The sequence below is a fragment of the Cyprinus carpio genome, chromosome B24, assembly GCF_018340385.1.
Source record: "Cyprinus carpio isolate SPL01 chromosome B24, ASM1834038v1, whole genome shotgun sequence".
In the NCBI taxonomy this organism is placed as follows: Eukaryota; Metazoa; Chordata; class Actinopteri; order Cypriniformes; family Cyprinidae; genus Cyprinus; species Cyprinus carpio.
This window is the reverse complement of record NC_056620.1, coordinates 5,344,930-5,358,262: the sequence shown is the minus strand read 5'-3', so window position 1 is coordinate 5,358,262 and position 13,333 is coordinate 5,344,930. Positions and strand designations below refer to the sequence as shown.

At 36.8% G+C, this 13,333-nt stretch overlaps 1 protein-coding gene across 1 annotated transcript in view; it reads left to right on the top strand.

Annotated features, from left to right (window-relative positions):
- The first annotated feature begins 3,895 nt into the window (after positions 1 to 3,895).
- The window catches only part of LOC109050412 (myosin-IIIb), an 81,710-nt gene continuing 72,272 nt past the window's right edge, over positions 3,896 to 13,333 (top strand). Inside the window, 1 exon segment of the mRNA XM_042752053.1 lies at positions 3,896 to 4,023. Within this exon segment, the coding sequence (XP_042607987.1) occupies positions 3,995 to 4,023 (29 nt within the window). The 5' untranslated portion in view covers positions 3,896 to 3,994.

Genomic DNA, 13,333 nt, shown 5'->3' with positions numbered 1-13,333 from the left:
TGAAGTTTAGCTCCTACACACCTGCAAGTTTGTACAGCGGGGGTGGCAAAGCTGTTCCCTGAGATCCACTTTCCTGCAGAGCTTAGCTCCAACCAATTAAACTAACCAAACACACCTGGACAAGCTAATCAAGGTAGTGGGGGGAAAAAAAACTAGTGGGGAAGTAGGCATATACTGTATGGATGCATGGCTAGTAATTCTAAAGACCTTAAACCTTAAACTAAGGTTGCCTTCTAGGAGCAAGCCTGGGCTGGCATTGCGTATAGTTGATTTGGGCCAGTAAGCAACCACAAAGCTTGCCTTAGCAACAGCCCGGAAACCACTCTATAAAAGTTGTAGCAATCACATGAAATCCACTAAAACCACTCTAAACACCCTAAAAACTGCATGACAATGCCCTGGAAACCACCTACACTGTAGCATCATGGTGGCAATTAATAAAATTATAACTGTACCACTGATGTTAGTCATATTGCAGTATTCTTAATGCTGGTGTAAGACTCATCTCATCCTTCTGGCGGATAGATATGGATAAAGTGTTATACAAGTCTCTGAAGGCTTGAGGAGCCATTTGCTCTTTCTGTCAAGGGTTTCTTGCTGACACATAACATAATCTCCAGCTGTCTACTTAGTAGTCAGCCTACCAGAGGTTATGAAACGGCATAAATATTTTTGGATATGGTTTGATTTTTTATATATATGTATGTAAAAGTATATAATGAGAACTCTTGTCTGACTTTACAGTGAAGTACTGTAGGTCACGGATGGGCAACTTCAGTCCTGGAGGGCCACTGTCTTGCAGAGTTTAGCTCCAACCCTAATCAAACACACCTGAACAAGCTGATCAATGTCTTCAAGATCATTAGAAAGCTACAGGCAGGTGAGATTTTATCGGAGTTGAAGCTAAACTCTGCAGGACAGTGGTCTTCTAGGACCAAAGTTGTCTATCCCTGATGTAGTTTTAGTTATAGCAGGGGTGTCCAGTCCTGCTCATAGAGAGCCACCTAGCTCTAATTAAACTTACAAGAACCAGCTCAAGGTCTACAGCAGGGGATCTCAACTCTGGCCCTCGGGGTCCACTTTCCTGCAGAGTTTAGCACCAACTCTGATTAAAAACTCACCTGCCTGTAGTTTATAGGATCACTAAAAACTTCCAGACGTGTGTTTGAGTCAGTAAAGTGACCCTACATGAGCCAGAGTTAGTTATAGGCTGTTATTTTAGGATTTTTTGTGACAGTTCTAAAAGTAAAGCATGTTTAACTTTGTTAATTCACTGTTTTTTCCCCATAAGCCAGGCATTTATTCAAATGCCATTTATGTGTGGATAATACAGGTTTGATTAAATCATTAAAGAAATGATGAACCATTTCCTGTGGAGATTGAAGTTCACTTCATATGTAGATGAAATGTAGAATTCAATTTGTACATCAAAGATGTCTGTAAATACAGATTCAATCAAGGCACTGCATAATGACTTCAAACAAACCACATCAAATGCAGTAAAATTCAGCAGCCCATGTTAACCAGCCTCAAAAATGAAGCACAGACCACACGTGTTTTTGTGTTTCACATTGTGATGTGTCTTTAAGTCGAATTTTGTAGGGTTAATTCTGCAGTTTTGTACAGCAGATTAAAGCAATGAAAAAAAATCTATGTCTGTTGCTCTCAGTATCTACATTTAACCTTTAAGTTGTGGCATTATGGAAGTAGCAACAGATTTTTTATTGTTTAGTGACATACATGTAAGTGAAACATTATTGTAAAAGAAAAAAGTCCCTGCCCTATTTTTTTTATCCATTGGTTGTTGATTGGATAAAGACTGATCTGAATTTGAGCTTGAGGTCAAGCTTTTTGAAAGTGGTGGGGTTTAAGCAGTAAGTAATTGGATCCCGACATACATCACCAGGGAGAAGTCTGTAATATCTCCGGATGATTGAGTTTGATTTAAAAATGATTATGCTTTATTCATTTAAAGGGGTCATGAACTATTTTTTTATTATTATTTTATTTGAAAAAGTTCTCTGAGGTCCAATTTTAAAGGTTTTTTTTTTTGGTTTGTTTTTTACATTAAAAATATCATGATTTGGAAGGAATAGTCTTTTTATTTATAATAGGCAATGGAACAGACAATTCAATATAGGTAAAAAAACATGTTTACTCACACTTACGTGTTGCGACATTGGACCAATATAGTCATATCTTGTCCAAATACCCACACTTGCGGTCTTGGCCACTTGAGAGTGCGTGTGTGCAACAGGAAGTAAGTGCGTAAAACTGTCCCAGGTCTTAAAAGGCCAAAGCGCAGCACAAAACACCATAGCGCACACTAAATCCACACTCCAAAATGCTATTCGAGGCCTAATCAGTGTTGTCAACTGCTTTCAATTGAAAGTAGCTAAACTGGTAGCTAAATGTCACTAGATGACATCATAATGGCAAATTCACTGATCTATATAAAGATGACTGTAGATCAGTGGGCAAGATGAGAACTTAGATAAGGTTTGTCCAAGAAGTTGTTATTTTTGTCCCTAAACTTTTGAAAAGAGTCTCAAAAGGGGTGGGGAAGTCACTAATCTAGCTACAAAGTAGCCGAATTGGCAACACTGGTAATGTATCCCATCATGCATCATTTTCTGGAAATAAATTGTGAGACTTTTTGCCAGCCTGCTTTTAATGATCAAACATTACAAAATTATATTTGAACTGAGAAAACACTATCATCTGAGAAAAGGTAAAGAGACAGAAACGGCAGACAGAAGCCTGAAAGTAATGTGATATGATGGCGGTGGTCAGATTGAGCTACTTTTGTGAATAAGGAGCTGGTAAAGCAGTACATCTGCTATCTCCAGCAGCAGCAGGGGGGAGTCATGCTCCAGTAGCCCCTCACAATGCTGAGCAGATTTAGCGGCGCTCCAGAAGGAACACATTCAACTCACGTCCCCCTGCACGACAATGGCCTCATCATTGGCCACATCAGTCTATTGACGCGTGCTGCAACCCTCAGCGCCCATCAAACCTGCCAAGAGAATCCATGGCTTTTCACAAATCTTTTTTCAGACACTCTATCTCACTCTCCCTCCGTTAAAACAGAAGTATTAATTCCTCTGGAACGTTTTAGAATTTAGATTTTTTTGCTGGATGTTTTATTTGTTTGTTACAGTGTAGCAATGAAGGCACATCAGTTGATGGCATGCATGAGTAATGAGTTTCAGCAGGGAATATATTGACTTCAAAATGTCTGTATTGTATTGGTTACAATTGTGACTTTATCAGAGTATTTTTCAGAGCCAATGGGACATCACTAAAAGCATTAGGAAAGAATAGATTTCAAATGAGACCTCAATCTCATGTCTCCTGTTTCTACTACATAGAAAATAGATTAAATGGCACATGGAATGTTTAAATCTCCTTCTCAGATGTTTCTCCTGACAAAAAGATCCTATTCGTTTCAAATGTATCTTCTCTAATATTGAGTATCTCAATAATGTCTCAAATTGTGTGTGGATTTGTCAAGCCTGCAATTTTTCATCAAATTAAATTCTCAATGATCACACATGAGCTATGGGTCCAAATTCATTTTAAATCCCTGGACTCTTACTGTATGCAATTTGTGCCTGTGTGTATTTTTTGTGTAAGGAATTTTAGGAGAAACATCATGGAATGAAGCTGAAGCTTAACTGAAACAACTGAACTCCATGAAGTATTTCACACTATTAAAGAACATCTGAGCAATGTGTCATAATGCATGTTTATTTTCCATTTCAGATTTGTCGTCCTTGTTTCCCAATTGCTAAACTCCTCGTACATTCCCACCGATCTGACATTTTATGATGGAGCTGTTCTGAATGATGGTTATTATGATTATTATCTGGTCTTGAGTCCAGTGTGTGGGCTAAGATGCTTTCGCCCACTGAAGCCACTTCACTTTGGATGAGATAATTGTGTTAAAAGCAGCCTCACATATCCAAATCGTTCGGTGCAGAACTGTCCAACCATGTCTGGAGACAGCTGCATTCACCTCTGGTAAGAACAACTCTATTTCCACCATAGCTCCACTATATTTGATATCTTTCCAAGAATCCATCGTTAAATCTAAAACTTTGTTCATACACTGCAAAACATTGTTCATCTTTATTTTCACTGTTTGACTTTTATTAATATGTCTTTCAGAACATTTTGATAGCTACGTTAGTTGGTCTGAAAAAGGAAGTGACTTTTGAAGTAATGTGTATGGAATTTCTATTGTGTTTGTAGGAATCCCCAAAGTTTTTTTTTTTTTTAGCTAGTTAACTGAATGGAAATGGTTGTTTAATTAGTTGTCTTAGATGTTTCTGTTGATATTTTTTTGGGAGAGTATAAATAGTTTAGAACTATAAAATGAATAATGCACAGATTTTTCAATGCAAACATTTCTCAGGAAATTTCTCAGATCTGTGCTTTGTTAATTTTATAGCTCTAAAGTATTTATTTATATTCTGTTTATTCTATTAGCTATTTATAATTTATATTCTCCAAACAAATATATTGACACTGCTGACTAATTTGGCACATTTTAACACATTTTGAGATATTGTAGAGATCTCATATCTTATTATTATCTCATTTATGATGTTTTCTCTTTATTCAGGTTAAATTTACATTATTTCATTGCTCTCTCTCTCTCTCTCTCTCTCTCTCTCTCTCTCTCTCTTTATTTATTTATTATTATTTTTATTTTTTTCTGCTGCATTGTCCACTGCTCATGCAATGAATAGTAAATTTGTTTTTGTAGGATTTCACAACCTTGTGAGGTTAATTATTGGACTTGGACGTGATTGAAATGGGTAGGAGGAATGAAATACTAATTATAGTGTTTTTTTAAAGACATGAAGCCACACTCTGATACATCTGTACTCACAGTTATAAACAATTAAAGTCATCATGCTACAGTAAATGTGTGTTAGACAAACTGTTCCTCATGCATTTCTGCTGTCATATATAATGAATTACATGCCTTTTATTATTATGCCTTTTGCATTGTACCTGCCACACACACACACACACACACACACACACACACACACACATATATATATATATTAGAATTGCTATTCTGAAATGACAAGCAATTATTTAGAGCATAACTCAAATAATTGAGTCAAGAGCTGTTTTTCCAAAGTAAAGACAAATTATTAGATTGCTAAGGCTTGCTATTACTATTTAAACTTTCTTTTTACAGTTAATTCAATTTATTTAAAAAAAAAAATACATTTAACTGTTTAGATATAAAGTAGAAAACCACAAAAAGTCAAATCTGGATTTTGATGAGTAAATTAACCTTGGTTGGCCCTTCAGTTTTGGGGGATTTGATGAATTTGACATGCTTGTCACCCTGAGGCAAAGCCATTTGAATCCACACCTGCCTCACAACAGCACAGACTCAAGTGTGTATGGAAACAATCACGATGACTGTGTAAATACACTGGCTCTCCAGCTGTGATGCTCTGATTGTGGAAAGAAGCTAAGAAAAAAATAAAATGATGAGATGAATATGAAGAGACAGCTGTGTGTCTTCTGCTGTTGAAGCTAACAGTTTACACAAATGATGCGTGACGAGATAAAGGTCAGCTTTTTCCCTTATGCATAAATAGACACTGGTTTTTCATAATCAGATTTGCAGTCCATAAATTGTTTAGTGAAAATGAAGTATGATTATACTGGTCAATTCTGTTCTGTTCTGTTCCTCTGGAACTCTGCAGCTTCTCTGTAGATTTTTATGCTTACAGAAGTGAATAGGATGGAAATAACAAAGCTGAAGTTAGCCATTCCTTAGTGAGGATCGACCATTAGCTTATTTGATCATATGAATATAAAGTATAATTTTCATAAAATAAATTTAAATCATATTTTATGATTTCGAAATTTAATCATGGAATTACTAATACAATACTAATGAATGTACTGTTGTTTCCTGTTAACAAAAAATAATTGCATCTTTACAAACTATATTTATTATATTAATAATTTAATGTTTTATCTGATACATTTATCAAGTCATACATAAAGGGAACATAATGTTCTGCTAGAGTCTGAGCATTAATGAGCCCTATTTCATATCTTAATAACCATGAGCATCTTGCATTAGGCATCTGTCGGCATGGCCTTTTTTTCTCATTATGATCTTCTTTGTCATTGTAAGGAAATGGCAAGCATAAAATGTCAAACAGTGAGTGAATAATGTTCAGAGAGGGATGATGAACCACAAATGTAAGGCGAGCATATGCCTAAAGCATCAGCCCACAGTCCAATGGAGAGCGTATGACTTATGTTTCTCTGGATTGATTAATTAAAGTCTTTAATTCATCTTCATATCTTCATAACCTGCTTTGACAGGGTCTTGCTGATAATTTCACGTTTGGCAATGCAACCTGCAAAATCTGTTTAATTACAAAAGGCAAAGGATCACCAATAGATTATAATCATTGATACATTGCAGAATAACAGACTGCTGGGCTGGTTGATTTTTGGTATTCACTCAGTACCTTTACTTTTATTGTCACTAACAGCTGGTCACAGCCAATCATTGCATTCCACTTTTTTTCAAGGTCTCATTAAATATTATTATGTGTAGTGCTTACTATCAATATTTCATAAAATGAGGATTATTGATTGGAACAAACCACCAAGTATTAAACTTCCATATAAACCAGAATATCACAAGAGTGAGACAAATTGAGAGTATTTACTGGATACAGATGCACATTTCAGAATCTTACTGAATACTGTGCATTTGGACATACTACTTATTGAACATATTGCTTTTTGCATAAGCATATTCAGATGGAGAGACTTGGGGGTGAACTTTATTTTTACCTAGACTCTCAAAAAAAGGGGTACAAAAGTGGTACGCTTTCAAAAGGTAATAAAACAAGAATATGTACCTTTTAGGTTTTAATATGCACCCTTCATGGCTAAATAAGGTACAAAAGTATACCTTTTAAAAATGTACCGTCCCCAGTGACAGCTTTTGTACCATTTTTGCAACAACTTCAAAAATGGCCTAGCAATCACCCATAACACCCAAACATCTGCATAGCTGCACATTTAAGACATTCAGAGCACTTTAGCAACTGTATAGCAACACACTGCCACCACTATAATGCATAAGTATTTTTTGGGGAGTTGGTGAATCGTAGAGGCTGTGCTTTTCCACTTTGAATAAGAGCCCAGAACAGGTAATGTGTCTGTCTGGCTCATTGTCTGAAATGAGGGGCCGACTTTTGTACAGAGATTCAGTCCAAGTAGGTTGTGGGCCCTGTGCCCACACTAATCATGGGGTCATTATGGCCACTGCTGTGTCTCCGCCTGTGGGTTGGACCGCACCATTTGTAACCCAACAGAGCAGGAAATGAGGCACTTTAGCTGTGGTAACTCAAGCCTGGGAGATCCAGTTGAGGGAGCACCACTTAAGGAGCCTGATCAAATTGGACCCCTTTGGAAATGAAGGCCGTCAGAGGCCAGGGAGACCTGAAGAGGGGGCGGGGATGTGTCAGTGTGATGCATGACGAGGGGCCTCCTCATGGGCCGAGACGTGAACGACTTCATACAGAGTTATTGATTGCCTCTGGTCCTCCCATCAGCTTGTGATTGATGGTCCTCTTTCTAGAGGTTGAAACATCAGTGCTGGCTTTTTCTCACTGCTTCGAATTATGATGTTTGCTTGGGCTAGTCATATGAGAGAAAGTGTTAAAGAGAGAAAGGGAAGGAAGGAAAGTGACAGGGAGGGTAAAAAGAGATGATGAAGGTACACAGGAAGAGGTATCGGCATCTTCTGACAGAGTCCCACTGGGGTGCACACAGCAAGCGAGCAGCATGGCGTCTGGTGTCTCCTCCGGTTTGAAAACTGAACCTCGGGCAAGGGAGGGACCTAATGAACACCACAGGAGCTTCATAACAAACAAGAGAAACAGAGAAGCAGCCATGAATATTTCAGCTTTCTGCAGCTCTTCGGGTATAATGCTCTATCTCCGCAGGCCACACAGATAAACAGGCACATAGAGGTTGCGCAGCAGCCCCTGTTGGTGAGTGTTGTCACCGGTGAAGTGTGAAAGGCTGCTGAAATTGATTGACAGAGAAAAAGATGCTTGTCTGTGCTTCCCAATAATTGGGAATTATAACGGGAGTTGAATGCTGTAACTTACTGGACATCCACTCAAGCAAAGAGAGAATGGAAGTCAGTGTTGATCGATGCAGAGAAGGGTAGAATAGATTGATGGCTTGCATTTGTATGTGGCACGTAACAAGTCTATGAACTGGTACATTGTTATAGGTCTAATTTGGGTCTTTGCAACACCTTGGGTTCAGCAAAGAACCATCTTCGTAGTTTTAGCTGTATAGAGTTCTTGAAGTGGTTCTTTAAAAAAATTAAAAAGTTAATGTTACATCAGCAATGTATGTACGCAGATACATGGTTTACAATCAGATCAAAGTGTAAACAACGTAAACAACGTATCTGTGTACGGTGCTGCTGACACACAACAGCATATGTTGTTTGCGTATGTGATAAACTCCAAAATGGCACCAGGGTGATGTGGAGGAGACGAATGCTTGAATAAAATCTTTTTTTTTTTTTTTTTTTGCACACAAAAAGTATTCTTGTAGCTTCATAAAATTACGTCACATGGATTGTTTTAATGATGTCCTTACTACGTTTCTGGACTTTGATCATGTTAGGATCCTTGCTGTCTATGGGAGGGTCAGAGAGCTCTTGGAATTCATCCAAAAATATCTTAATTTGTGTTCCAACGATGAAAGAAGGTCTTACAGGTTTGGAACGACATGAGGGTGAGTAATTAATGACAGAATTTTCATTTTTGGGTGAACTATCCCTTTAATCTAACCGTAACCCTACATGTCTACTAATACTCTACTAACACTCTGTAGTGAGATCTAGTAGATATGTAGGTGCAACATTATTTATAGTAAATGGAATGTGTTAAAGGGACCATTAAAATAAAGTAAAACCACATTTTCTTAAGAAAATGTAAAAATCTCTTTAGTTTGTAAGTTGGTTTTGGCTAAAGTTGGTCTTGCAGTTACATAATTTAGAAGCTAAAGATGTTGCTCAGGGTAAAAGTGTTGGCTTGCAGCGAGAAAGTCTCTGGTTTGAGTCACAGGAGGTCTTTCTGTGTGAAGTTTGCATGTTTCTGCTCTGGTTTTCCCTATAATCCAAAAACATGCAGAACAGATACATGTGTGTATATCTGTGTGTATTAACCATGTGATGGGCTGGCCATCCACCCATCCAGATTTTTTTGATTCTTTCAGCCCAAGATGCTGGAACAGGCTCCTACATAGGCAACCCTACATAGGACACGTAGTCTGGATACCTTTTATTACTTTAGCTTTCAAAAAAAACTTTGGCACTCCTGTGAAATGGTACAAATAAAATGCTACAAATGCAGCAACTATATATATCTCTGATACTGAAATAACCCTGTCTGCTTGGTAATGGTGCTGTCATTGCCAGAAGTGAAGACACTAGATGTCTCTCTAAGATAGATAAGTCACATTAAATCTTTTCAGCAGTGCAGGCTTGGATGTAGTAGCAATCACAGTACCATCTGTTGCACTCTTAGAGTCATTGTAGGTTGAGTCAGAACAGAACAATAGCATAACCTCAAAGAAATCAAACTGTCTTTCCTTACCCTGCTCTTATTTAGTGCCTGCACTGTAGGTAGAAACTCTATCACACTGCTATATAGCCTGATGTCTGGTGTCATGCCCTATTGCACCTTTTACAGTATGAGTGTCCAAACATTTGCCTGTTTTAATATGTCATCTGCAAGTGATATTGCATGCCTTCTTCCATAGGTAACCTCAGCCTAGCAGCAACATCGAGCTGATATTAAAGCAACGGTCAGAAGCCAAGCATGTTGGGATATTGTACAATATTGTGTTACTTTTTGTTGATGAATAATACATAATACAGAGAGATAACCTAACTGTAGGCAGTAACTAGCACAGTCGCCTTCCTCTGCAACAGGAGGCTATGACTGATTGATACCTGAGCATGTAGAAGCAGCGGCAAACTGTAAGTTGAAGTTCGTTTACTTGCATGCTGTGGGCTTTTACCTTTTGCTTCAATGTTTGGATCTTAAAGCAGGTGTTTCTAGGTTGTTGCAGAATTAGGGACACTGCAGTATTAGTTAAACACATTGTAGTTCTTTGCTAACAGAGAAAAAAAACATGATCTGTTTTTACAAAAGACAAACATTAGAGCTATCTGTGGAACTGGCTTTTTTGCATTTGAGTTGTATTAGTTATGTTGAATGCATTTCTTTTTAATGTCTTCAATGAACTTAGTAAGGGCAGGGCTAGATAACCAAATTTGAGTGATTTGCTTATGCCTTCAGGTGTGGGACTGGCTTAAATTCGGTGCTTTGAATGTGTGCTTGTACATGTGCCTTTGTTTAATACATGACTTTGCCACAATGAGACTTCATAGGGATGTGGCTTGATTTGCATCTAAAGTTTCAGGTAAACATGAGTTAATTTTTTTTTTTTTTTTTTGATTCAATGATGATGAGTGACCTTGGGAAGCAATTGGTCATTTTTACAGTAGCATGGCAAATTAATATATTATAATTGTTAATAATACTGTATAGAGAGTATTATTACTGTATAATACTGTAATAATAGTACAACAGGTTAAATATAGCATACATACAAAAATATTGTTGTCGCTGTAATGCTGTCTTAAAATGAGTCTTTTGTCTTCCTTTTCCTCTGCATGCTTTGCCCTGCAAAGGTTAAACTGAAACTTCAACCCACTCACAGCCTTGTAAGTTAGCTCAGGTCTCCTTTCTTCCCCTGGCGGTCCTGGCTCCTGTTTCCTTACTCTCCTCAAGTTGCTTTGGCTTTTGTTCTTTAAAAAGGTGAAATAAGGCGACTTACCATACTACAAAATGTATTATTTTGAAATGTTTCAGAGTGCTGAGCACTTTCATAAAATTGCTCTCTGGATACAAAGCAGGCAGAGATGACATCTGGGCAAAACAGGTATGCAAATATACAGTGAATTCACTATTGCATTACATTTATAATTGTGCCATTTTTGTACAACGTATTTCAGTGCAAGACCTTGCACCCTACAATACAGGTGCTAAGTACACTGAAACAGTGCTGCACCTTATTTAAATTAGAGGCAAACACACCTCCTTTATATGTAAATTTTATTAGATTGTACCATTTTCACAAAAAAGTATTGTTATTTGCCTTTTACCTTCCTTACAGAATTTTATTAAAGAAATGTTTGTGCATATTCTGTTGTGATTATGGCTGCAATAGTTCAGCAAATTGTAGAGAAGATCATTATAACCGGGTATATCAGATGTGTGGTGCAGTACAAAATTTTGGTATTTTTTGCTTTACCTGATTTGCATAATTTCCTTACTGAGCTGGATGCTAAACAAGCACAGACCAACATGTGCAAATAAAATAGAACCGGGATTTTTAAATGACCTTTAATGACCAGATTTTGTATGGGAGTGTTTTACTATTGTTTTCATACTTGCTGAAGGTAATGACTGAAAGTAGTTTCACTCATAGTGTGCAAGCTTTGTGCATAATTGACCAATCATGGTGTGCAAGAAGAGAACAGAACACAAATGCACATACATATAATGTTTGAGGACTGTAGAGAGCATGTCAATAATATATATATATATAAAAGACCTTCACAACAACTTGCCAAAAAGTCCAATTTAACTTGAAGAAATTATGACTGTGATATATACTATTGTATACAAATATATCATACTAAAATATTTTTATATTTTTATATTTTATTTAAGGAATATCATGCGACCAAGGTATTTTTAATGAATTTATGCAGTTCTGTTGTGCATCATCTTATTCTATAATAAAAATGTAATGTTTTGTTGTTAAATTAATTTAATTTGATTACATTTTAAATGAACGATCAAGCTGTTAAAGTTTTAATAATTAATTTCATTAGACATCATTTTTATGATAAGTTTGTACTGAATCATAAACCATGGAATCCAGAAAAATAATAATAATAGTAATAGTAAAATGGGGAAAAAAAAGAATGTATGGGGGAAATAAAACTGATTTCATGGAGCCTTAAAAAAAAGGTATCTTACTCTGTGGATTTAATTGCAAACAAAGTTATGTTTCCTTTTTTTTATTTTTGCAAACTCTCTAACAAAATGTTCAGTTGATCTAGGAGGTTGCCAGAATATTGCAATGTTGTTATGGTGTTTAGGTGGTTGCTTACTGGCCCAATTGAAGAGTACATTAACATTGATACCTCAGACCTTAAGTATGAGCAGCAACAGTGATGCTTACTTAGCAAGGGCCACTTAAAAATGCATACGCTGATGCACCTCATAACCTCTAAGTACCATAGGTAGGGGAGGTCATGTTACACACTCACACCCAATGTCTTGTGCTGTGGCGGGCTAGTCTAATCTTTCGTTTTCTCCTGTGTCTCTGTGTCATGGAGTTTTGTAACATATAGAAACTCAATGCATTATTGAACATGTCTGGAGAGATCCTCGGACAGTTTACATTGAGTTCTTCGTGTGCTCAGTTACATGCTGCGTGGCCTCACTGTTTAGAAGGCTAATCACTCTCTGCATAAATAATGACCGATAATGTCCTGTCATGCTTAGATGATGTTTAATAAGAGTTGGATTTGGTCGTTTTCTTAATTTTTGCATGTTTTTACCAAAAAGCAGGTAGGCCAACGTGCTTCTTTTGACTGCATCCTGAAACAGAGTAACTTAATTGCCACTTTCTACAAATGAGTACAACATTTGTTTTGAAAATGAAGTCAGAGTTTTGTGTTCTTTGTACAACAAAGGGTGAAAGGAGCCACTCCCAAGAGAAAGATGTTGCAAGAGTAGGTAAAATGATAGAAGATTTAGCCTAAATTACAATATCCCTCAGTGGGGGCTAGTTAGTTTGGGACCAAATGTTGGTTTAGTTGCCGATAAACTTATATTTCTGTTTGATCATGTTCTTAATACAGTATCTCTCGTAACATGGTTGAATGATTGAGCTAGACGTAGTCAGGCACCACTACAATTTTTGTAAAATTTGAGAAAAATGGAACAAGATTATATACTTATCCTTCCACTGTGTGAAAAATGAATGGAAAAGAAATGCTCCAAATGCTGTTACTTCCTCTGCATTACAATTTTAAGGAATCTTCCAAAACACCTAATAGTTCTTGCAACTGAAAAAAAGGAAATTGTGCCATTTTTGCTGTAAAAAAAGTAATAGCACAACCATTTGTACCTTATTCATAGACACAATTGCAATTTCA